Below are 27135 nucleotides of genomic sequence, written 5' to 3'. Positions count from 1 at the left end.
AAACACACACATACATGATTAACGATTTTAAGACTGAACAAATGAAAAGAAAATAAGAAACATAGCAAATAAAAATTCGTGTCATTTTAGCTCCAATGAACCAAACAAACAACGAAGTATACCTATAAAATATCTATACATTACATATCAGAGTGACAAAAAAAGACTCATTTCGGCTCACCCCGGAGTCAATTTCTAGTCCCACCAGGTGTATTTGCTCCAAATTTGAAGCAAATCTAGCTCGCATTTTTGTCGCTAGGCGGCATGGTATGAATCGTATTATAGCTGTAAGTAAAAAGAAGAAAGATAATTTAATTGTCTACAACTTTTTCGAAGATTGCTATTCAACAAGGCTTTGTTAAAAGAAGTTATTAAACTTTTAGCGAAGTGATGTCTGAGTCGTTTTTTTTTGCATGATTGTGTATCAGTACTCGATTTACACGAACTATACATTTTGGTGAAAAAATGGTTCGATTTAGCTGAATAGTACGTTCAGTAGAACCGTTGGTAGAACTGTAGTACATATTACAAGCTATGTTGAATGAATGGATGAATGAATGAACACTTTAGTTCCACTTGTTACCGCATAGAGGGCGGCATTACTAACTCATAAAAAGCGGGATTTTTCGTGTAAATTGCAATTTTTATTTCAAATGAGTAAAAAACCTACTTAATTGAAAAATGAAACTATCTCGAAAACTCAACGTAGGGGTTAGGTATTGTTTACATGGAATGTGTATGCAAAGTTTGCAAAAAAGGAGTTTTTGACAGATAACACCGCAAATCGTGCTTTTTCCAGATACGTCTTACAAAAAGCTTCGTCACCGAGTCGCAGGTCTATATTCTTGCATTGAAAAATAACGAAATGTTACTGAAATTATACATCATAATGTACAAAAGGTTAACCCGCTTCACCCAAATTTCTAAAAAAAAATCTTTAAAATAATTGTTTTTTTTTTCGCGCTGAAACCCTTACGCACCTCCCCCTCCCTAATAAAGTTAACACAAACAAAATAAATATACAATAATATTCAGATAAAATCACCAAGAAAGAAAAATAAGTAAATAAATAATTGGAACGGACTCACCGGTAAGAAAATTTTAAACTACTCGATGTCACACCCCTTCATCGTTTTTGGATATACTTCTTCCGGTAGAGCGAGACCCCATGTTTCAGTCCGTGAATACATGGAGACAGTAGCGCTTTGCTCCCTCTAGTAGTTATAATCTCTTTTATCTGTATAGTATGCTGCCTATACTCGTAAGTCAGTCCCACGTAGATAGGGAATCCCATAGAACATGGAACTGACTTGCGATTATTGGCAGTATATAGCTTTTCCGAATAAGAACAAGAAGATTTTGTTGGTGGATGAATTCGCTCGATAGCAATGCAGCTCGCTGATACGCGCCATTCATATTCCCAAATAGCTATGAAATACGGTGAGTAATGTTAGAACCATAACCGAAATTAAGTAGAATATCTAGTGGAAACACCAAAATAACAGTACACATACATCGAATTTCGAATTCTTTTACTATCATTAAATGCCTTTTTCAGGGTTACCATATGAGAAAACATATGTTCGAATATGTTTGAATACTTTAGATTTAGATGTACATGTACAGATATTTTAATATTTCAATTACAAGTACTGAAATAATTGGTTTAATACAGCCACCAAAAAGATAGTGAAATTTGCAGCATTCGTATTAACGGCGTAAAGTGTATTCTACTTCACTTCGGTTATGTCCCTTACATTATCCACCCATCTTTTTATTTATCGTTGCAAAACCAAAAAAAAAACCCGAAAAAGCTCAAATGACGAAAAATGGTTTACACGCATGGGAGATTTTGATTATATCTATTTGTATGTCTGGAGCGCCTAATACAGGAATAAAATGAATCCCTGACACAGCAAATTATGACAAGGATCGGTGTGCAACGGTGATATTGTTCCTGCTGGACCAAGCCACGCCTTAATGCGTGGACTCAGATCAGTTCTTCCAATATAATCCGGTACGAAAATGTCCGATCGCAGTTTCGGGATTTGGTCGAACAGCTCATGTTGCGCCAAATAGGCCCGTTTGCCGCTATTTTGAGGTTTATCTCCTGATGATGGTGGTCCCAGATTATCGAATAGGAAATCCTTGAATTTCACCAAACCCTGCGACCAATCTTCATTACTGTACTGAGATCCGATCTCCACCGGTACGGTTCTTTCACCTGCTAGTTCGATAAGATAGTTGGGATCATGCCACCTTTGCATTGCTGGCCAATCGTCAATAACACCTCGAAGTAGAACTGGTTCCTGTTTGTCGTAGTGGTGAGTGCTAATTATTGAGATTGAAGGCGTCGGTTAGAATATATTTTAAGAATGCCTCTTAGATCGTTATTTAGGTTGTTTAAAATGGATTTCAGTCATAGACAAACTCTCTTCGAGAACTAGCGAAAACAAAATTCGAATTTATATTATACGCACTACTATGCACTAATATTAGTCTAGTACCCAATAACTCAATCGAAAGAATTTATCTGTTCGTGCTCTATATTCAAAGATCACAAAAGGAGCCTTCCCCATAGCATTTTTATTTAGATTTTATCGATTTTAACCATACGGTCATTCGCCTCTTAGAAAAATTTACCAACTACGCTTTGCAGCCCCATTTAAGTGAATATAATCTAAATGAAATGATTGTTACGAACTTGGTTAAAAAAACATAATTTTCGGTCAAATAATTTTCTGAGTTTTGATAGTTTCTGCCAAAATATTTCTGGGTTTTGGTTCCTTCTGGGAAATATTTTTCTTGGATTTGGTACTTTCTGGAAAGTACTTTCCAGAGATTTGGTACTTTCTGGAAAATGTGTTTCTGGGGAAAAGGCTTCGGCATTTTATTTTCTAGGGAATGGTTTTCGGGGAAATGTTATAGAATCTATATTTGCCTTCAACTTTAGAGTGCTCATGTTGCCTCGCTTTCCCCTATTTATGTGCTTTATCATTCTCTGAAAAGGTTTTTGCGAACAAGTCCGAATACTGCACCGATAGGGAAAGGTAAAAAATAACGAGAGTTACTTACCCAAAATATTCCATGGTTGGACAGTACAAAACAGGAATATCGCATTGTATATGTATGTTATCATCAGAATCGATTTTTATACGCTTCAAAGGAGGCTCATTCCGGTGTTTTCCTACAAACAGCAGGAACAAGGTGTTGATCAGAAAAGTCGACTGAATGTCATTGTAATAATGTTTCTCGATTTTGTTGTTCTATTGATATTCTATTTAAATTAAATTGAGAAGCTAGATTTTTTTTTCAATTAAAATGAATGCTAAAATACGGAGTTTTGGTATATTCCTGTGTTAAACCTGTTTTAAGTAACTGTTTTACACGTACCATTCGCTTCCGTCAAAACAGTGGCCACTTCTGTCAGCAGACATAAGTCCGGTTGATTAGGGTTTGCAAAAACTCTGGATCCCAACATTAGCCCTATATCAGCAATATAAGTGGCATCACTTAGCAGTTCGTTACTCTCTCTGACGTAAAGTACCATGTAGATTATCTAGAATTGTTACTAAAGTGATATTTTGCTGATATCGGCGTCTAATAAAAAAATCTAAAGTTGCAAGTAACGCTTACCCTAAGAAAGCTTAAGATTGTGAACAGTTCTCTTTCTTCTGTCGGGACTGCATGCCATTCTCCAGTATGCAAACTACCATGTACCAAATCATAAACTATGCCAATCCGAAGTAGATTACACCGCGCAAATTCGGAAGCTATCAAACGTTCAACATCAAAGTCTTCGCTAACAAACGGCTCAATCACTATTCTTATTACATCACGAAAAAGTTTTTTGGAATTTATAGCTGATATCGTGGAGAAAAAATCCTTGCTAGGGAACAAAATCCGAAGCTCTTTAAGAATATTCATAGCGGTAAACAGCTGATGAATAAGGTTTGTTTACAAAAACATTACCGTTAGACAGCATAACTAGAAAAAAATTTTCTCTCTGAGCATAACCACACACATACAACTATAAAACGAAATCACGTGTACTTATTCAAAAGGTCCTAAGTGACATTCAGCTCAAGTTAACTGAGAAAAAAGAAGCTAAAGTTTCATGGAGCTAAAACAAATCCGTACTTGGGAACAAACATGTGTTTTGGTGGAACAATTCTCGATAAACATATGATTACGGCGTAATTACTGTCAAAATTCACTTTGAGTGGAAATTTCAGACAAACCGTTACTCGCCAATCACATAGGTTGGGAGTAAACAAAAGAGAAAAGTTTTCTCTTTCATTAATTGTTGTGAATTGTGTGCGACCGGTAACGGTTTGTCCGAAATCTCTTTTCAGAAGAGAATTTTGCCAGTTGGTTTTTCCGCCGTAATTTTATGTTTGTCAAGAATAATGCCAATATAGTCTGAGGACTATGATCTATTGGTAAAATTTATTTAATAATATTTTTAAGCTCTTTAATATAATGCGTCCTTTCAAAAATTTAAACTAGAACCTCTCACATAGGACTTTTTTTCGGGCTCAAGAACCATACAACGCTGTACATAAGGCTGTTTTCAGAAAAAGTAGCACTTAGGATGAATATTGAATTTATTCAAGGTTTTCGATAAAATGAGCACCGAACTACGAATGTTACCCATTGCTATGGTACATAGTTGCACCACTGGATATAAAAGAAAGGTTGGAGAATAAATTTGTGGCAAACTTTAGTTTGTTTTAACCAGCCATTGGCTAGAAGTGGTTAAAATCATTGAACGGCATGTTTTCCCAGAGAAAAAATACAATTATCCAGCTTTTTGCGTGCCATAATGGTGCTCTAAATTGTTTAGTTCGTAATACGTTTAATTGCCCTGAATGAAATGAATAAGGGCTCGTCTACGCTATAATATCGAACATAAGAATTATCGTTTTTCCATTCTCGACCATACAAACAACGGGTTGTTAAGTAACAGTCACCATACCAAAATATGCTTTTTGTTCAAATACAAGTTGACAAAATACCATTCATGAACCATATAGTTTATGGTGACATACATATTTTAGATTTAGCGAAATATAAATTAAGTAGAGAAAAAGACTGTGAAAAAATGTGAAAGGGAATTTTAATTCCTTCGATTGATAAACTTTTATTTTGTTGCACTCCAGCTTCTGAAGAAAGCGTTGTTCACACGAGCGGCCAATTTCTTTACTGATTGAAACCCGGTTTTCGCTAAAAACCACTTTTGAATGTCTGGTGAGCCAATAACATCCAGTCCCAGCCGATCTATCAAAACATTATTTTCAGTGTGTAACAAAAATTATCAAAATAATTATTAATAATTATAACATAATTCGACATAGATTTTTCATTAGGGCTTAAATCGCAAATGTAAACAAACTGCTTTTTTGCTATTACGACATTATGCAACAAAAATACTACAAGATTGAGGTGAAAATTGGTTAAAATGGTTTTTAGTTCGATGTATAATTAAAGAAAACAAAACGGCGAAACATGCATTTTCTTCGAGATTTCGACTTAGGCCCTTCTTCTCATATGGAATATAAAGGCCAAACTTTCATTTTTAGACAGAAGCGGGCGTACGGTTATTATTCACAAATAAAAGAATAAACGGCGATTCTGTTATATAAATGATAAGCAATATCTACTATGATCATGTCTACTCGATAGTTGTTGCACATAAACATTCGAATATTTCGATATTTTCATGAAATTTGAAGAAAAGATTCACGCGCCCTTTCTTTTACATTGGGTTTCTATGCGCCCATTTGCTGAGCCCTATTAAAAGGTATACTGTCAAGCTCGCCCATTTACCCAGCCCTACCCAGCAAGACAGAGTCAGTTTAGCCCATTTACCGCGCCCTTCTGAAAATTATGTACACGGTTTAGCCCTTCCGCAAATGGTGGTTGCTGAAGGGCGAAATCACGACTGGGATGCAAATTGGGCGTAAGCATTTTTTTAGTTTCTACCCACTAAAAGCACATAGGAATTAAATTCTTTGTTATATTGTCATAAGGTTTAACGAAAAATGCTTCCGGAAAAACACGGTCATAAAGTAATTTATACCTACAATAAAAACTACATTTAGAAAACCTTCGCCGAATATTGAAACTGATTTCTCGACAAACATATGATTACGGCCTAAAAGCCAACTGTCAAAATCCACTTTGAATGGAAATTCCGGACAAACCGTTACGCGTCAATCAGAGATGTTTATAGTAACCGAAAGAAAAATATTTTTTCTTTCATAAACTGTTGTGAACTGTGTTCGGCTAGTAACGGTTTGTCCGGAATTTCCATTCAAAGTGGATTTTGACAGTTGGCTTTTAGGCCGTAATCATATGTTTGTCAAGATTTTTCTCCATTTGAGTACATTGCGACTTAGGCCCTAATGAAAGATCTGTGTCGAATTATCGTTTAACTCGAGCTGGCAACAATAAATACACCGAGCTCCCGGTCAACAACTGTCAGTAACAGAATAATGCACTTAAACAGAGCTGCCATTTACACAGATTTATCTGTATGAGACAGATTTTGTAACGAAAATAAGGATCTGATTGATTAGATTTAATATAGATTAACAAAACATAATACAGATTATACGAAAAAATTGGTTTCTGGGTTAAATACAAATATCATGTTTGTTGAGAAATTTTTTTTATTAGGATAGCACAGATTTTATACAAAATCATCTGGCAACTCCGGTTTCGAAATCTAAACTGTCATTCTCATTCGTGGTGAAAATTTTTGCTCAAATTGGTTGCGTTTAGTTCAGAGTGGAACAAAATTCGTTTTTGAACTCAAATACGTGTTAAAACGAAAATTTTCTTGGGTATATTATGAACGGAGCAGTCGTAATGGTGAGTAGTGTATTATTTTTGATTAAATCGTGTTATCTAGCATAAAAAGCTGGATTTTAAAAATAGGCACAATGCGTAGCGCCTCAAAAATCGATCATGGCGGCGGACGATCCGTTTTCTTTCCGTGGTTGTTTTCTTATCGTTCGAAAGTTTTTGTTAGTGGTGGTGTAACTTTATGACAGTAATGCGAATGTGTTGTTATTAATGTTTACAAGCATGCCGGTTCTTTTTTTAACTAGTGTTAAGTTATGATCTTGCTTATAATTCTGTTCGCAGGGTGGTGCTAACGATTACGCTAACAGTGGTGGCAGTAGCAACAGCAACATTAACGAGTCTTCCCCTGTTCGGGATGATTATCGTAAAGACGGTTCCGAAGAGCCATCCCCGGCGAAGTCTTCGTCTTCTAAACGCGAAAAAGACCGCGACCGTGACAGCCGTGAAAGTCGCGGAAAGGACCGTGACCATGACAGCCGTGATCGCAGCCGTGACAGAGATCGTGGTCGTGACCGTCGCGATCGTGAGCGAGATCGTGGTAAGTAACGAATATTGAATTGTTTTCCGATTACCGTATCCATGTGCAGAACACTATTTCAAACTGGTAGCATTGTCGTAGAGTAAAATAGTTATACAAAGTGTATCTGCACAAGGTTTTATTTCACTATCGCGTTATGTAAATTGCCTATTGGCGTTGTATTGTAAACAAAATGCTGTTTGCTCTCGTTTGTTTTATAGGCTCAAATTACCCAATAGGCGCGACATTAGCAAACCATACACATATTTTTATTATCCACAGCGCGCTGGAAATGTTTGACGATTTTCATCACTTTGTTTTTTTGTGTTTCATCGTTTATTTGTGATTTTATTTTCCACTAATGTTTGGCGGTTTTCTGCTTTTCTGCTTAGATTTTGCAGACTCCGGCACCGAACAGAGTATTTTTCTACCGCTACTACCGCTGTCACTACAACCAGAATAAAAGTGAGAAAGTATTAACAATTGAAAATAAAAACATGCTCGTCGAGCGCGACCGTGTGCGCGCAAACGCATAAACGCAGAGGTGACTTTCTCTCATCTTCTCTATTTTTTTCTGTTTTGTGTACCCCTAAACAAACAGGACATCTACGGCGAATAGTTGTTGAAACAAGAGTTTCCCTGCCATTTGATTTGACTAACCATGTCAATTCGGTAAATTCAAGCTATATGCCGGAAGCGCTGAGAAACGATTACCGAATATTATGTATCCAAGTTCCACTTGAAATTTTGCGTATAAGCTTGCTGTAAATTAAACTATTATTTCGGATGTCAGAACAAGATATTCTTAATCCTTGAATGCATGAAACTTATTTTTCCTTGGTACTCATTTTTCTGGATGAATAGGATATATATCGCTTGTTAAGGCTTTATATCACGGAATTCGGTATATTGCCAAATGGCAACAGTATGCATTTAATGGTTAAAGTACAGGTTATGAAAGATGCTAAATTGTAGTTATGGCTATAAATGTCCTACTATTACCTTACGACATCCGTTATCGTAGATTGTGCAGCCAAACAAATGTAAACTAGTTTGTAGGACTCACTTTTAGAGCACATTGTCATAAATTCGTATAAAATAACATTGTTTTGATATGCCATATCGTCGCTGCTGTGCTATCTTATGACAAGCGCAATTTAGCACAGGAAAAACAATTTTTAAAGTTTGAGATTGAATATCTTGAAACTCATAAATGGTATATACAATTCAAAGAAGATTGTTGCTTCTATCTATTCTGTATTAATCTCTCAAATATTACGACGATCGGTTGACTACGAGTTTTTACTATAAATGTAAGCAAAAGTCGCACTCACACATACAAACTTGCAGTTTAAAACTTAAACTGCATTTTTCTCACAATTCGTGTATTTTTGTTTCGGAAATGATTATGCGTGGTTATCAGATACATAAAAACCGCTTATGCTTCAAGATAACGAGCTGATCCCTAGACAAAGTCAATTGAAGCAAAAAATTAAAATTTTCTCAGCACGTTACTCACTATATCACTTTGTAGAGGTTTTTTGATTTACACATTTGCCCGGTTTTCACAAACATAAAGAATCATTTCAATTCTTTGAATTTATATACCAAGTAGCTCTTGGCTTTTTTCGAAAAACCGAAACCAAGGAAGCGGCGGCCCTCGCAAGTAAACCTGGGCCGGAGCGATGTCAGACAGCATCAATTACAAGCATAGCCCCATCAGGCGTCAATGCCTAATATAGCAGAGAATTTAATGTATCTTTCAAATTATGCCAGCATTGTGCCAAAAGACTATTATACCAAATCAACATTATCCCAAACGAAAGCATGTGTTACTGCTTCAAAATAAGCATCATGATCATTTTGCGAAAATACCACATGCTATGATAAAAGACCCTATGCCACATCAATGTCACCCCGTAATTTGGATACAAGACCAGGCAGCATAGATGTTGAAATCTTAAGTTTATTTTATCGAGAATTAGAACGCTGAATACTAAAATAAATGCAATTTATAAATCAAAACTTTTGACCGATTTTGTGGAATGTCGATTGTCACAATTAATCATCTTAAATCAAATGTCTTCCGTTTGATTCTATATTGAAAATAATAATAAAAAGCACTTGCGTGTACTATCAAAAGAGATACTAGTATCTTGACTACTACGTATTACTGCGAAATCCCCCAAAAACGTTGGCGCTTGATGTAGAATGACTGAAGGCAGGGCATATGATATGTTTAGTCATATCATAGACAGGTGACTCTTTTCGATACTATTCTGCTGCAAGTTTTTAGAAACAATCACCGGTTGGCTCACATCGATGATCTGTATTTCTCTTTCTTTTTCTTTCTTATGTTTGTACTTTCAGATTTTGAACGAAAGGTATGTTCTAGTCAGCGTCTCAGAGGGTCGTTTTGGCACATTTACTCTGAAACGCTGATCGATGACAGATGCATATGTGGGTTGTATTCCCTTTTCTCGCATGGGGAGCCTTCGTATTCTCCTCAGAAGGGCGGGCACTGCATTGGGCGATACATAAGTGCATACATATCAAAGAATTTTAAGTCAAACTTTTTGTTTAAAACATGGTTTTTCTGTCAATATGATGAATTTTTGCGATTTCGACGGACTAGTTTAATTACGTTCTCCCTTTCATTGTATCCATTTTTTCAAGAGACTCGTTCTGAAATAACACGAAGATTCTTTCGAGCATGCCGCCATGTCTGCCTGTCAGCAAAATCATATGCCAAACTCACAAGTTAAACAAACCGCACAAATCGTCGACTGACAGCGTGGCTGCATCAAACATAAGCTGTTCGGAAAACACATCAACGTTTCAGGCCAACCAGGATCAGGACACAGTTAAATAAAAACCGTCCGAAGACGAATAATTCTCTTTTTTTTTCTTTTCTTTTCTTTTTCTAAACTTTTGAAACCACGATTCACATACTGTGTTAACATCTTGTTGGTGCATCCATCTAAATTGAAGTGTCCTCGAATGAAACTGGCTTGAAATCTGCAACTAGCAAGCAAAGAACAAATTGAAATTTAAGCCACGCAAACTACCACAAACGAAAGACCTATTTGATCAAATTTCTTGGTGTCAACTTTTCTTTCTTTTGTGTTTTCCATATTTTCAGCAAACTATGTGTCTTCTCTTTCCCACTCTTATTCATACGCGCTGGAGAAAAGAGAATTCCTGAGGATGCGCGCTTTAACCAAGTCCGTGCTCAGGAATGAGGCCTTGTCCAAATAACACTAACGAAAAACAATGAATAAGACAAATCATCACCTTCTTCCCCAAGAAAATGTGGACCTCATCAAGTCTGGAATGAACGGCCCGTTACCAATCAGTCGTCGATTTTTATTCTCTATATTTCTATTTCTCTTTTCATCTCTCTTTGTGTCTTGTTTATACGTTTTGTTCGAGCTATACATATTCGCCATTTTTATCAAAACATTATCGTCACCTCATCCAACAGCATTTGTGAATGCCTGTGTGTAACCATATCCACAATCTACCGCATCTTTCACTCCGTGAAAAGAGGGTGTGACTATCTATTATATATAATTGAACCCTTTTCCGGACACAACCCGATCTACCAAACAAGGTCCCTGCGTACATCTGTCACCACTCACAGCAGAGCAATTAAAAATCTACCAAATCACAAATTCTCAATTAATCCATATTATTTTTCTATTTGTTTTTATTTATTTTCAGGATCTCTATTTCTCTCGCAAATTTTTCTGTTTTTGTTTTCGTTCTTTTTTATCTCTCTTGAACATCCTACCCTCGATAAAAAGACACGAATTATTGACTGCCCCTTCTGCCCAACTTCGAGATCATTTTCGCCCGATATTAACCTCTACTACACAACCAAGTTGCGCTTCCCACTGTTGCGAAACGAGCGAAATGATCTGAAAAATCTGAAGGGGAAACGCGCGCCGAAAAGGTTAGCTTTACATTTCTACTAAACTGATATTAGTTGTTTTTTTATTTGAACGGTAGTCATCCAAAGTCCTCTCTTGTCAAATTAAACAAACAAGATAATACAGTTGAAAACAAAATGTGTCATTCAATTGTCCAATATATTTGAGTTCTAAGAGAAATATAATGATACGGGGCCACATGCCTTACATCAATGGTCTCTACGGAGGATTGTGAGGACGTAGCAAGCTCTTTCAGTTCATACTGTGTTCTACTAATTAATCGCCCTAACAGTTCTTAGAACGTTTAGGGTTTAGAATAAATCATTGGAAAACTAAGCTTTCGTTTAGTGAGGGTTTCAATGATACTGTGAAGACCCGATTTTATTAACCCCCGATATTGTCTATCCCTGATTTTGTCAGCCTTGTATGAAAATTGATAGTTGGTAGTTTGATGAGCTCTAGCAGACAAACCAAGTTGATTTCGAGTAAATCCTGGAGCATATTTTTCTTATCTTAGAGATCTGAAATATGCAAAAATATTTTTTTTAATTTTTTTGAAAATTTTGCGCTTTTTTTAATTTTTTGGGGAATTTTAAGCTAAATAATCAGAAAAGGTTATGAAGCTATATCTAGGGACTAAAGAAGAATATTTTAGGAGCTTTGGATTATTAAAAAGAAAGAAAAATAAATGTCCCGACTTTATCAATGTCCCCGTTTTATCAGCATAAAATGCACCAAGGGGCTTATAAAAACGGGTCTTTACTGTACTGATTTTTTGTACCTCAGATTATTGTTTCGTTTTTCGTTGAGAATTCAGATTTTACAAATCGTTTGGTTATATGAATTTCGAGTAAATGCAGATTCCACTATCCATACTCGCATAACAGTCCTATTTTCATCATTTTTAATTAGCATAGCACTTGTCTTTAAAAAAATCAAAATGTCCTTTCAAAACCTAAGAAACAGAGTGATATACCGGTGCAATATAGCCTGGAACGTTTTATTAGCAAAGTAAAACAGTTCACTCATAAGCTGCCCGAGCAGAGTCTGATAATAAATTGAAAACTAAACTTGATGTAATGTTCGGTAAATGATTACTCAGGTTACTATCGTTTTGGTCGTTTTAGCGGTTAAAAGATCAAAATGGAGAACAGCAAAATTGTCTTATGACATCAAACAGAAAACTATTTCTCCTATCAGTGAGATTAAATTGAAAGCTCATTGAGAGGTTGAAATTTTTTTGATAACAAAATATGTATTCACTTTAATGTTTTACCAAAGAAATATAAACAAAGAAAATTCTTCTAAGAACCGCAGAGTAGGTAAGGATAACAAAATGATATCAAAAATTGATGTCATATTTAAAAAATCTAATACTGAGAGCAAAATAAGATCCAATTTTATGCTGTTACCAAATATCAAAACTTGTTGTAATTTTGATGTTTGACCGTTTGTTGTACCTCAAATAATGTCGTGAAGCTAGATGAGCGTCAGCTTGTGATGTAAATCGTAATGATATTCTAATTAACTTTTAGTTTGGTCGATAAAAACTTATTTTTCAATCAATAGGGGGAAGTGGGCTAATTCGGACCCCCAGTTGTTTTTTAGCTATGGTAATATTATGAAAAGCATACACATCATTTTTATGGCTGTCATGTACTGCCCATAATCGCGAGTCAGTCCCATGTTCTGCGCCATTCCCTATCTACATGGGACTGACTTGCGATTAAAGGCAGTGTAATTCCGTTCTATCTCACACAATTTTGCGGTTCTCAGTTTTCTTTTGCGTGCGGTAGGAGCGAATGTTGTTTCGGAGCGCTTTTTTTTGAAAAATGTAACAACAATTAAATAAATCAAGTGCATTATTGTGATTTTGGATCTGCCGGATATCTTGTTTTGAGCGAGACTATCAATTGTTTTCGTCTAATCGGTACATATGTAGATAATAGAATGTGGGCTGGTCCAAAACGGACCTTTAGCCGTATATATAATCTGATACGCGATCACGAAAAACCGTTTGAGAGGTAAGCATGCGCAGTCGGTTGAGGTTTCAGGAAAACATTAGTTTTCGCAAATCGGTTGACAGATTTCGAAGCTATAGCTCATAATCTATTTTTAGGTAATTTGGCCCAGCTCTTACTTTTTATTGTATATTTACTACAACATTTTATGTATCAAAGAGAACTTTTCATTTCACATTTCGATATTTTGTGAAAATCATATAGAAATAACTATAAATAATATAAACTATAATAAATAATAGGAATTCATTTCTATTGAAAACCCTAATAAACCTGATACAAGAGCCTAACGACCTGTTCAGGATATCATCCAAACAATATTTGGAATCGCTGCACCATATGAGTTAAAGTTCGTGTATAATTTATTTTTATTAGGGAAAGACGATAAAAATTGAGTGGTCCGAATTGGAACAGGGTTGGAGTAATTCGGACCTTTAATGTACTTTTGCGCAGAACCGTTAATACCTAATACGACAAAAGATCGAAAAATGTCACCTTAGAAAAAATGTGCGCAATTGATCAGGTTTTCAGGAGAAAATATTTGTGAATCGGTTGATACGTTCCTGTTCTATAGCAGATAAGCCCCTAGTAGGCCCGAATTGGTCCAGTTCCCACTATAAATTTCACGAATTTTCCTATGTAAGATCAAGTGTTCCTTTAAAGCAGCGGTTTTAGTGTCTTTCTACTTGGATTTTTTTTTTTGATAACACAATAGTGTAAGAATGTATACTGGTGCAATTTTTTTTGCTCAAAACAGTAACTAATTTCCGAATTCTAAGCCAATTTCAACCAAACTACTTGCAAATGATAAGAAATTAATTTGAGTCTCATAGACAGTATATGTTGATCTGTTCAGACAACTGGTCACGAATTTGTATGAAAATTCCGTGGGGTCTGTCCGAGGCTAGTTTTGCTTCAAAATTGACATTAGTAGGTGTAACGTAACCCCCAATAAATTACATATGTAAACGCCGCGTGATAGGAATACAGTAAAAACCCGTTTTTGTCAGTACCTTGGTGAATTTTGGGCTGATAAAACGGGGACATTGACAAAATCGGGACATATATTTTGCTTTTTTAATAAACCGAAACTCTTAAAATATTCTGCTTTAGTCCCTAGATATAGCCTCATAACCCTGATTATTTAGTTTAAATTTTGCTTATGGGGGTCTCACAGTGCAAAATAAAAAAAAAATGAATTTTTGTTTTTGCAGATTTCAGATCTCTAAGATAAGAAAAATATGCTCAAGAAAGGATTTATTAGAATTCAACTTGGTTCGTCTGCTAGAGCCTATCAACCTGCCAACTATCATATGAGGCTGGCAGAATTGGGTCAAAAACCTGTTAAAATCGGAGGCTAATAAAAGTTGACATTCACAACAAAAATTTTGCCGAAGAAGCAGAATTCGGAACTAATGGGACCGATCGTTAAGTGGGACACTATATCCAAAAGTCTTCACAGATCACAGAATTTGATGTGCCGCATAAAAGGAATAATCACTACTAGAATTGTTTGTTTCGAACACTGTATTACGGAATTGCATTGCATTGTTTATTAATTACAGGGATGATGTTATTAGATATGCCGCATGACATAATACTAACCAAGACAGTTTTCGTCCGAAAAACTGTATTCCGAAATAACCGGGAAGGATTGTTACGTGTTCGCGTGTACTTAGATGACTTTATATTTGATATCATCAGGTTTATCACTCATATGAGTAAATGCGTCAGGATAAGTTGCTACTGCGACAATAAAAACTCTGGCACTCACACAACTTCTCCGGATAAATACAATGCGTTATTACTCCGGATAAATAAAACCGCCGGAGAATGAGCGAATGAGTTTATCACGGTATCCTTTTTGCGCTCGCTGCTTTGTTGTCGCTATTCCAAAACACGAAAAAACAAGCCTATCGCACTTCTTTTGCGCTTTTCTTAGAAATTAAGTGTATATTTTGAGGTTTTTATGATTTCCTCAAAATTAAAATATGAGATGAGTATGAAAAAATCAAATGAATTTGATCCGGAAAATTATTCTCACGCTATTTGTGGAAACGGAGAATTTTGCGACTCATTTTATCTAGGAAAAGTGGGACATCGGATAATTACAATGCCTGGATAGCATTGTTCATAGAAAACTGAGATGATGTAACTTGATGTGTCGCGTAACAGGAATATTCACATAAACTTTTCGTCCGATGAACTGGAATTACCAGAATGGGAAACTTTTCGTCCGATGAACTGGAATTACCTGCATGATTCCAAAATAAGTTTATATTGCTTCAATACACGATAGCATAACAAATAAGGGAACTGGATCAATTCGAACGTAGTAAGGGTGCACTACAGAATTAGAACGTGTAAACCGATTTTCAAATACTTCTTCCTTGGGGCCCTATTCTCACAGTCATGTCGCCTAGTGACTAGAATAAAATTTCCTTCTAGTCTCTAAGTGACGCGACTGTGGGCCCCGTAAAGGCTGATCTTTTTTTTTTTTTTTCTAATGCGACTTTTTTCGATCTTTTGACGTATTGTGTATAAACGGCTCTGCGCAAAAGTTCGCCAAAGGTACGAATTACCCCTACCCTGGTCTAATTCGGACGATCTTCATTTTATCGATTTTTTGCTATAGAAGTGAATTTGTTGCTATAGAAATGAACTTGTTTTTTCACTTAATTTCGAATTGCGAAATGAAAAGTAAGTTGCACACAATATACTGAAAAAATTATAAACATGCAATACAATATAAGAGATGTATAGGTTTTTCATAATCTTGTTCCAGATTGTATCTATGGATAAAGGTCCAAATTGGACCGACGGATATTTTACAATTTGCACACTGATCAAACGAAAACAGTTGATAGTCTCACCCAAAGCAAGATTTTAGATTAACCCTTTATAAGGCCCAGAGTTTGAGGCTATTAATGAATGTTATATTAATAAAAACACGGTTCTTTCACTTAGTTTAGAACATATTTACATTTATTTCGTAATAAAAACTGTTTTGAAAATATACTAGCTAATGTTTGATGTATTTCCAACGAGATTGGGCAAATATAAAGACTAATTGAGCTGGATCAGAAATTCGGAAAGAAATTAAGGTGGGTTACTGGTTATTACCTGATTAACAGTAAATAACCCTTGGATTCTGAGGATAAGTTGAAAAATGAGACCACATATTACAGACGTTCATTTATTCATTTTATTTTTTTCTTTGCTCTCTTAAACCAAATTTTCGGATTAAAAATAATTGTTTTTACAAATTTGCATCACCAACTTATAGGGTCTAGAGTATTTTTTCACAAACGAGCTAATTTTATGGTCCAAAAGGAAATCGCCGCTTTTTTTTCAAAAAATTCACAAATCTGACACTTTACACTCTCAATAAAAAGTAATAAGAAGAGTTGCCAGACTTCTAACAAGTAGATTTCATAAGATTGGAACACTTCTCGCTTCATACTCCTGCGTTATGAACGAAACGAAAAAGTGGCAATATAGTTGCCACAGCCGTATAAAGGGTTAAAGATATTATCCAGCAGATCCATATCTTGTTGTTTGGCATACGCATTTTTCAAAATGACGCTCCGAAGCAACATGTACCCCTTGCGCAGACACACAAAGACTGAGAACCACCACGTTTTGTGAGATATAACAGAGCTACATGGCAGCCATGAACATAATATATATATATACTTTTCATAACGTTACCATAACTGAGAAACAGTTGAAGGTCCGGATTGCCCCACTTTCCCCTAGACAGTATAATAATGCCAGACTTGAAGCTAAGCATTAGAAAATCAATGAAAATACATTAAATGGTCTTCGGTCGAACCCTACGGAATATCCGTATTAATCCGGGACCGGTCATATGGTCAAACTGTCACATACAGCCTATAAAACTTAAATGAATTCCCAATCATTTGCGGGTAATTCTGTTGAATTCGTTGTATTGGTGACAAGCTTTACTCGACACTGTTTGTTTGTATTATATGCGTGTAACACCACTTTCTAACATCCAAATTAATTCGAAGATCAGGTGGCTACTATACTATACTTGTATCGTTTTTGTCTAACGCGAAATTGAGTCAGGTTCCAACCCCAACTGCAGTTAGGGTCAGAGTTAGGCTCAATTTCGGGGCTAAACCCGCATTAGTTATGTATAGCTTTTGCTGGGTTCACAGATGACTTGTCAGGTGTTTGTCCACCTAGGGGCAGATCACTCTAGAAATATATAAATTTGCATCAAATTTAAAAAAAATGAATTGTTGGACGTAGAAAGAGTGTCTTGCGTCGGATTCGCAAAGCAAAAAAAATACAGGATTTCTATTTTGATGGAAAGAAAATGCATTCGATTTCGCTGATTTTTAAAAAATGCTTCATAAGTGATCTGCCCCTAGTTGTCGGCTCTGCTAATGTTGGAGCAAAACTATCACAATCTTTACGTTTTTTCTTTAACATATCGTAGTATGTTGGCCGTATGTATACCGAATCTCCACTGAATGCATTTAATGTTTTTATTTGTTTTGTTTTTTTTCGTTACCGACAACATTATTTGTGAGCTGCTGAAGCTTAGGATGACCCACACCGTCTGTTCGATGAAGAAAGCTAAGATGAGTATTTTTATATATTATTCACTACACACATACACATATTCATTCTCTCGTACTATGCAAACGTCCATGCAACAAAACAAACGCCTTCGGGAACATAAAAGCGCTGGACGCAAGCAACAATATGTATGGGTCATTTACAAATGGCACACTTTCAAACGTTGACATTTTTGAGTTGTCTAATTTTTTATATAACTTCTGTGTACAAAATTACTGCTCATATTTCAGGATTCAAACAAAAGTATTTACAAAAATTTCATGAAGATCTAATGATTCGCATTTCTTCAAATCTTCGATTGCTAAAAATGTATTAACTCTGGTTATATTGATCGAATCAGTCTTTTTTTCTTTTGTGCATAATTTCATATGCTTTTGAAATGCATTTAAACCATATTTTTACAGTTGATTTTTTTTATTTTTGAAGAAAATTATATAAGGGACTCGGACTTACCTCTAAGAAAATCGCCCTTTTAGGTTGAAATGATAGATAAAGGGCACAGACTAACATACATAACATTATGAGGAAATTCCCTAAAAAACATCGATCCGACAATTTTCCCAGAACACTAGCTCCACCTTTTATTCACGGTCCCAAATACTGGTTCTGGTGGGTTACCCCTCAGGTTTGGGAACAATTTTTCACTAGTGGTTTATCCCCCCTGTGCTTGTTCATATGTCAATGGTGCCATAATTGCAAAAGTGGCCACAGTCCCAGCTACAAATATATTTAAAATGTGCGATAAAATGGGCGATGCATTGTTTTCGAGTGTTATGTCTGTTAGTCTGTGTGAGGGGTTATATATAAAGTTGTGGCGAAAAAGTGTGCCAAGTTCGTATTTTTTAATGTGTTTTATGCAAAGTTTATTTGAAAAAGCGAAAGACAGCTCGTTGGTAATACTATCGAAGATAGAAAAACCAAGTTGAATTTAAAAAAAAATGTTCAAGGTTGTCGGTGTTATGGCCCATCCCCCGAAGTATGTTTTTGGCAGAGGTTTGCGGTGAATGCTCTTCAAGCCGAACCGCTCAACTGAAATCCAAAAAATAAAAAGATTATTGAAAAAAAATGTATTGTGGTGTACTTGAACGGATCGGTTTCCTAATAGAAAATTTTTTCTTGCAAAAAAACATGTTGACCATAAAATGGAGTTTTTTGGTGTTCCAAATTTTAAACAAAAATTCATTGCAAAGAATCGAAAAAATTTTGATTGGAACCGTTCAAGTACACGAGAATGTAAATACAAACAATTCAAAAAAATTGTGAAGATGGGATGAATAGTTTTTGAGATATCACGTTCACCACAACGTGATATCTAAAAAAATTCAACTCAACTTTTCAAAAAAAAATCATTCCGAGATAATTGTGTTAAAAAATGTGTGTTAACTTCATTCGTGGAAGGACCAGCTCGCTACAAATGGCTGTAATTTTAAATCTAGTGCTCCGATCTGCATGAAATTTTGCACAGATACTTTCAAAAGCATGTACTTTCAGAATATTCAATACTTTTTCCTCTCAATTTTATGAGTTTCAACTTTGTATATAACCCCTTAATGTATGGAAATTGACTGAATAGACCAACACTTCTTGTATCGCCAGAACGATATTTTTTCCACCAAGAATACCATAATCCACCTCTTAATGACCCCCCGTCACTCCGCAATCAAACTTTCATGTTGCAACCAATAAGTACTATATGTACTACCGTGCTAGGCATAATTGTCCCATGTTACTTTTTGAGGATGAACCAGTCACATATATTTTTTGGAAAACACATTCGAAAACACGAAACAAAAAAACCTCAAAGTCAAACAGTTCGTTCGACTACTTGAAAATACCGAGTTTGTCCGTCTCATTGTTGAATTTCGACGCATAATTAAATATCAAAAAAGTGTCGACTGGTGAATGCGTTCATTTCTGATTTCGATGAAACCAAGAATCTCAGCTAACAATAAAACCTTCATGCACATTTCAATAAACAAAATAAATAATAAACTTCATTTCAATGGGTTTTAATAGGACTGATATGATCGCCTACAATTTTAAAAGCGATGACTACGATGACAGTATCGTTGAATATAAACTAGGACGAAAATCTTACAAATGACGACGTGAACGCGTGAATGCAGCGATGTTTTCTAATATTCTTAACTACTGCTTTAAGGTTCAAGTTTGGAAAAGCGGCCATCTTGGAAAACGAAAAAGGCAGTTTTTTCCCAAACCATTGGGAAAATATTCATGAAAATGAATCAATGTATTCGAGGCACTGGTACAGTACTATTGATTGATTTCTATGAAGATTTTTCCAACGGTGTGAGAAAAAACTGCTTTTTTCGTTTTCCAAGATGGCCGCTTTTCCCAGCTTCCTCAGTTGAACCTTAAAAAACTCGAAACATAAGACACTCGCACTACGAAACCACACTACTTTCAAGTTAACCACGAATATAAACAGCGAAGCAGACGCGCCTTTTCCAGATACTAGCGAAACGTGGAGCGTCAACTGAAATTTAAGCCTAAGTCGTTATGGAAATATGTGAATGAGCAGCAAAAAGAATCCAGGTTACCATCGTGTATATCATTGAAGGGAGTTTTAGTCACCGACACTAAGGAAATCTGCCAGCTGTTCTCCGACAAATTTTCAAGTGCTTTTCCCGACGAACACCTTACACCAATACAAATCACCGCTCACTCCTTCTTTAGGACGCTCCATCAATCGAATTTGCGTCGATAATGTTACTATTCTTACAGCAAACTCCAAGTTGAAGGCATCTAGTTCTACGGCTTCTTGAACCCCTTCAACGAGTTTTCGAGATATCTGCCACCACGGGAATATTTCATATTTGTTGAAAAGCGGTTCACTTGTTTCCGGCCCATAAAAAGGGAAACAAATCGAACATCGACAATTATCGAGGAATTTCGTGTTTGAGTGCGGTACCCAAACTTTTCGATCTAGTTGTTTTAGATCCTAGTTTCTTTCGCTGCACTACATTGCAGACGACCAACACGGTTTTATACCTAAACGATCGACAACGACCAACCTGCTCTCGATCACAAGATGGATTCGCTGGCAGGTTGTATACCAATACTATTTACATGGATCTATCTGCATCCTTAGACCAAATCAACGAATAGCGAAGCTGTATAAATTCGGTATTCGTGCACTGCTACTGTTCCTACCTCAATGGTAGGAAACTCCAAATCAGCATTCAGGACTTTATCTGCACCATTCCGAGCTACATCCTGCATTCCCCAAGGAAGTCTCCTCGGTCCAGTAATATGCATCCTGTATTGTAATGACGTCAATACTAAATCAAAAAGACCTCGCCTTTCACCGACGATGCCGATACCGATTCTTTAGAGTGTACTGGAGAGCTTTAGTACGTTCACGCGGAAACGCCATCCGATTCAGTTTAACTACCATTTGTTCGACTCGCGCACTCCAAGTCACTCTCACGTCAAGGATCTCGTAGTCGTCATGGATTCGGCACTAACGTTCATACGTCATGGATAAGGCATCAAGACAGCTTGGGTTCATTTTTCAAATAGCGGAAAGCTTTAGCCCCTCACAATATGCACACGAACTACACAAATGAAAAATAAAGCAGCGCAAACACAAAGTCACCTTGTAGGGCCACTTTTTTGTTTGCCCCTCAGGGGCAAACAGGAAGGAAGGCAAACCAAACTATAATTCAGATGAAGTTTGATAGGAAGAACGTTTTTAACATGTTTTTTGGTTGTCTTTACTACTTCCGAGCCTCCTTATTTCTACTCTTATTTGTGGAGTCAGGGAGTAGAATGGTCTATTGTAAAAGAGAAGAGCGGAGGTTCGCATGAAAATTGCAGAGTGTTTTTATTATTCTCCATTTGTGCTCTGAGGTGGATTCCATTTCCATCCCTGGCTGAAATATTGTCCATCCTTAAGATTGCACAGAGAATGCGCAAAATTCGCAAACGAAAAAAGCAGTTTTTTCCACACCGTATGTCAGATTTTCATAAAAATCAATCAGCGTGTGTAGAATGTTGTTACAGTACTGCTGATTGATTTTTATGAAGATCTGACATACGGTGTGGAAAAAAACTGCTTTTTTCGTTTGCGAATTTTGCGCATTCTCTGTGCAACCTTAAATGTAATTAGTTTAAGCACAACCATTAGAGCCAAGGGGTCTGTTGGTAACGATACAACAAATAAACAAATAATATGCGCAGATTTTCTGAGTATAATAATCTAACTGAACATTTTTCGTAAAAATCCTAAATTTTTCTAATGGATTATAAATGATTATATTGTAAATGTTGGGTATTCGGCGGTGATGTTCTATTTGTTACATCGATTTTCTCCACATTGTAAATAAACTTCGATCGAGATTTTTTCAGTTTCATTTTTGGAACAAGAGACAATTGTACGTAGAAAAGCAATATCATGTACTCGAGGTGTTTTTTTCGGAAAACAAAGTTCTACATCACCGTCACTGTTGACAAATAAGATAATCTTTTTTCTTACCTTTTCGAATCAATAATAGGGCAGCAACTATTAAATCGTTTCAGACCAGATAAATCATCCTTCTAAAAATGTTTACGTTGAGCCGACGAAAACTGCTAAAAGCCCTCGGCTAGTAGAAGCAGAGCCAGGTGCGGTGAACCGCGTTCGAGCAGCATCAACAGCCCTGATATCAAGTATGGCTGTGTTCCCTCATATATAATATTGCTTGCAAATATCTATATTTCAAAATTGCCAAAAAAAACCGCATTTACTGATATATATTAGGTCTTGGTAGAAAATTATGTATCCCATGTTTGCATATAGTTCCTCACTTCAAGACAAACAAAAATATTTCGACACTTATATGGTATCTTGGGGTGACGTGTGTATTTGGAACTTGTTCAAAGTGCTTACGTTATCTTACTAAAAAGGAAGCGCCCAGGTAAACATTAAGTGCGATTGCACTTGGTTCCTTAAACGTCTTGCAAACTTGTTAAATACTATTGGTATTTATGTATAACTGAAAACAAAACAATTTGGATCCAATTTTTACATAATTTGTTACACGGGGTCTCCCATTTTCAATTGTAAGTATAAGTGTTGCAAGACGTTTTTATTTTTGGATACGAATATTTGCCACACACAGAAAATATACTGTTTTTCTACTATCAGGTCCTCTAACACTGAGCATTTCTCCGTAGATACGAAAATTCCGTCGTACATTGCACAACCAGTGTATGATCTCCGTCAGACGGCGGATGTAGCGTTTGGGCCCGGAACTCGTTCGGCTCTTCTGGGCATACTGGGCGGAGCTTTACCACGGCTAACCACCGAACAACATGAACTGGTTACTCGGGCTAAAAAGTACGCCATGGAGCAGAGTATCAAAATGGTGCTAATGAAGCAAACGCTTGCCCACCAACAGCAGCAGTTGGCCAGTCAGCGGACCCAGGTGCAGCGGCAGCAGGCTCTAGCCCTGATGTGCAGGTAAGTTGTTTTACTATGTTACGACAAAGAAAGTTAACACAATTTGGGTCGATTTCTTCACCCTCGCTTAACATTTATGCCAGGTTCTAGGAATCTTTGATAACGAAAAAAGCAGTTTTCTTCGCTACCCTGTACACAATCTTCATGCAAATCATTCAATGTACTCTGGCCTATGTTTGAGTACTAATGATAGGTCTTTGTGAAGAACTGCTTTTACATTGTCTATAATGGCCGTTTGCGAGTATTTTTAAGCTAATTCTTAACGCACCGATTAACCTGGTTGAAATCGAACCCTACACGAGCCAAGAATATTGTCAATAAAAATATGGATGGACTATATCAATATGTCAAATCCGTTTAAATTTTATGGCATCAATATTACCTACATCACCTCATATCAATATATTGATCAATAATTGGTTATAGTGGACCCTACACTAGTAGAAAGATTGACAATAAATCGATTATTGAACAATATATTGATGGTAGTAAGGCCATCTTGAAAATATTTATTATGTAGAAATCAAATAGGTATTGAAGCAGTCTTGCCAATATTTTTATAGACAATATTTTTGTATCGTGCAGGGCCCGCTTATTGTCAATATTCCTGCTCGTGTATGGTCCGTTTAAAAGCTAAGCGAGGGTGAAAAAATCGACCCGTAGACAATGATGTCAACTCATTTGGAGGGACAAATCCGTTGAGTCCTAGTTATAGATATGCTAGATGAATTCCGTGTTTGAATGACCATTTCCTTAGCTGATAAGATCTGAGTTTAAAAAAAAAAGATTTCTGATTCAACATTGTTTACATAACGACGCTTGACACTAATCCAACGTCATGTTTTTAGAGTATACGTGGGCAGCATTTCATTTGAACTTAAGGAAGATACAATCCGCGCGGCGTTCCTCCCGTTTGGTCCCATAAAATCGATCAACATGTCGTGGGATCCGATCACGCAAAAGCACAAAGGTTTCGCCTTCGTAGAGTATGAAATACCGGAGGGGGCACAACTTGCACTGGAACAGATGAATGGAGCAATGCTGGGAGGGCGAAACATAAAGGTTGGGCGACCAAGCAACATGCCGCAGGCTCAGCAAGTTATTGACGAAATTCAAGAGGAAGCTAAGAACTACAATCGCATCTACATTGCATCCATCCATCCGGACTTGACCGAAGAGGACATAAAGAGTGTCTTCGAGGCATTTGGGCCAATTGTCATCTGTAAGATGTCCCAGGGTAGTGCCGCTCACACGCACAAGGGTTACGCGTTTATCGAGTACCAAACGAACCAGTCGGCGATTGAGGCTATCGCTAGCATGAATCTCTTTGATTTAGGTGGACAGCTGCTGAGGTAAGTATATTTCATGTTGGTAGTTAATCATGTCTCTCTCCCATTAGTTTCATAAAAAAATGTCCAATGTATCGGTCATAACGAATTTTCTTTTTCAGGGTTGGTCGTTCCATTACACCACCGAATGCGCTGATGGGTCCAGCTGCGAACTCCGCGATGCCAACGGCAGCGGCCGTTGCTGCAGCTGCTGCCACAGCTAAGATCCAAGCTATGGACGCCGTTGCAACCAACGCCGTGCTGGGTCTGTCGGCTACATCACCGACATTAAAAGTTGGTCTTGGAACCTTGCCAATCACACAGACTATCACTACGGCCTCGAATGCAGGTCTAGTTGCACAAACACAGCTAGCAGTCGCCGGACAAGCGGCAGTTATTGCGCAACCTGGATTGCTAGTGCCGCCAGTGACCAATGTCACTAGTTTGACATCATCACTACTGGGCAGTCCTGTTTTGGCTAATACAGCTGTGCCATTGCAGGCCGTATTAAGCGGAGCTAATCCAGCGGCCGTTGCTGCAGCAACCGCGGCTGCTGCGGTTGCAGCAGCAGCTGCTGCTGCCAATCCAAATGCTACAGCCGAAGAAGTGCTTAAGAAAGCCCAGGAAAAGCAACAAGAAGAATTGCAAAAGAAGCTGCTAGAGGAAGGTGAGCCGCAGACTCTGCAGCAACAAGAAACAATGTCAATCAAGGGCCAAAGCGCACGTCATCTGGTTATGCAACGGTTGATGCGTCCACGTGAAAGTAAGGTCATTATTCTGCGTAATATGGTGGGTCCCGAGGATGTAGATGAAACGCTGCAGGAAGAGATTCAGGACGAGTGTGGTAAATATGGAATTGTGGAGCGGGTTATTATCTACAAGGAGCGCCAATCTGAAGGTGACTATGCCGAGGACGACAACACCGACGTAATTGTCAAGATTTTTGTCGAATTCTCACAGGCCGCCGAAGCAGATAAAGCCTGCGAAGCACTCCACGGTCGCTATTTTGCTGGCCGACTGGTCAAGGCCGAGTCCTATGACCAAGCGCTCTTTGACCATGGCGATCTGTCTGGTTAAGATAGCAACACAGACGAAGAGCGTGACCACACTCTGATCCGCCTTGAATCTTCAAATGCAAAGCGTTTCTTCTATTTTAATGAAAAGCAGAAACTATTTCAACATCTACCCCAGCGCCAGTTAGTATTAAGGATAAATGTGTATGATCTATTTTACTATTCACTATTACCCGTGGCGAGAGCATGAAAAGAGATAAATCACATAAGCAAAAGTATATACCTATACCTAAGAACACACTTGTTGAGTCACAATTAAACAAAGTGAAAACGATTGATTTGCTAATCATAACAATTTAATTATAGCCTATTATTATAATTGTATATACAATAGCGCTTCTCATAAGCAGATCAAATAAAGCTTCATTATTTTAAAAACGGATACTGCTAGAAACTATTCATTCACTACGTATTATTTTTCCCTCTTGCCTTTTCCGGGCATTACTTCGTACTCTTCATACTCCGGAAACGATCCCATGCCAGTAGTTCGTTTTTCTAACTCATCAACGTCCTTCTTCTTGCCGTACTTTTCATCCAGTTTGGCTGCATTTCGCTCTTTCATCTTCATTATAGCCAAATTACGTGTCAGTTCCTCTGCCGTCGGGGGTTCCTTTCTATGGGTAATTTTGAATATTAGGTAAACAAAAAACTGATTTTCCTGCATTCTTCAAGTATACCTTCTACCGCGCAACCAAGCCTCCCATTCAGCAGTAATTTCCTGACCGTATGCCTCCTTTTCAGTTGGTTCAAACCATCTTTGGACTCTACGTTGACCGATCGACGGGTTTGCCGGAATCTCGTAGTACTTGTTTCCGAAATAATCTTCACCCATGAAGTTACCCTTCCATTGGCGAGGTTTCAGCGAGTTTAGGAAATTTCTAAACACCATTTGGATTACACCGCGCGACGGTGGATTCGACATTGCAACAATGATATAGCTACTCAAGTAATAACAAGATATATCAGAATTAATTGTAAAAAACGATCAAGTTTGTTATGTAAAATATCCTAGAACTAGCGATAATGAATAGAATATTTTCCATAAACAAAATTTTGACAGTCACATCCAGCCCAATGCCATATATACAGGTGGGGCCAAGATGTCACACCCAGAAAAACAATCAGTAAGATAGGGTTACCAAATGTACTGAGAGCAAATTAAGGACATCCCTGCCAAATCTATTCGGAATTTGAGCCCGAATCATTTGTCAATTGAGCCCGAATTCTGAATTTTGGGGGATTCTGGCTTATTTTCCAGCAGTTGATCTGGGACAAATTTAAATGGTGTAGTGCCAATATTGAACGAAGATAACCAAACC

General features: G+C 37.1%; 3 protein-coding genes across 5 annotated transcripts; 1 reads left to right on the top strand and 2 right to left on the bottom strand.

The window, feature by feature from the left end:
* Window positions 1–1849: 1849 nt before the first annotated feature.
* Window positions 1850–3977, bottom strand: LOC131692796 (bifunctional peptidase and arginyl-hydroxylase JMJD5-like). 2 transcript variants are annotated; one of them, XM_058980082.1, is made up of 4 exons: window positions 3637–3977; window positions 3394–3559; window positions 3076–3187; window positions 1850–2331 (listed from the first exon to the last, which is right to left on the bottom strand). In XM_058980082.1, the coding sequence occupies exons 1-4, from the start codon at window positions 3925–3927 to the stop codon at window positions 1884–1886; spliced, it is 1017 nt and encodes a 338-aa protein (XP_058836065.1). In that variant the 5' UTR covers window positions 3928–3977; the 3' UTR covers window positions 1850–1883. The 2 variants fall into 2 exon arrangements, with proteins under 2 accessions (XP_058836065.1, XP_058836066.1); XM_058980083.1 differs by having other exon boundaries at window positions 3394–3571; window positions 3637–3750.
* Window positions 3978–6731: 2754 nt separating this feature from the next.
* LOC131693707 (poly(U)-binding-splicing factor half pint-like) lies at window positions 6732–26198 on the top strand. 2 transcript variants are annotated; one of them, XM_058981783.1, is made up of 6 exons: window positions 6732–6876; window positions 7153–7408; window positions 22494–22622; window positions 23130–23415; window positions 24264–24767; window positions 24866–26198. In XM_058981783.1, exons 1-6 carry the CDS (start codon window positions 6856–6858, stop codon window positions 25818–25820), a joined length of 2151 nt encoding a protein of 716 aa, XP_058837766.1. In that variant the 5' UTR covers window positions 6732–6855; the 3' UTR covers window positions 25821–26198. The 2 variants fall into 2 exon arrangements, with proteins under 2 accessions (XP_058837766.1, XP_058837767.1); XM_058981784.1 differs by lacking the exon at window positions 22494–22622.
* Window positions 26091–26849, bottom strand: LOC131693708 (NADH dehydrogenase [ubiquinone] 1 alpha subcomplex assembly factor 2-like). The gene is made up of 2 exons (XM_058981785.1): window positions 26494–26849; window positions 26091–26430 (listed from the first exon to the last, which is right to left on the bottom strand). The coding sequence occupies exons 1-2, from the start codon at window positions 26736–26738 to the stop codon at window positions 26229–26231; spliced, it is 447 nt and encodes a 148-aa protein (XP_058837768.1). The 5' UTR covers window positions 26739–26849; the 3' UTR covers window positions 26091–26228.
* Between the last annotated feature and the right edge of the window lie 286 nt (window positions 26850–27135).

The sequence above is a fragment of the Topomyia yanbarensis genome, chromosome 3 (genome assembly GCF_030247195.1).
Source record: "Topomyia yanbarensis strain Yona2022 chromosome 3, ASM3024719v1, whole genome shotgun sequence".
NCBI classification, from domain to species: domain Eukaryota; kingdom Metazoa; phylum Arthropoda; class Insecta; order Diptera; family Culicidae; genus Topomyia; species Topomyia yanbarensis.
Note: the sequence above shows the minus strand (reverse complement) of the source record. Positions and strands in the feature narration are given on the sequence as shown.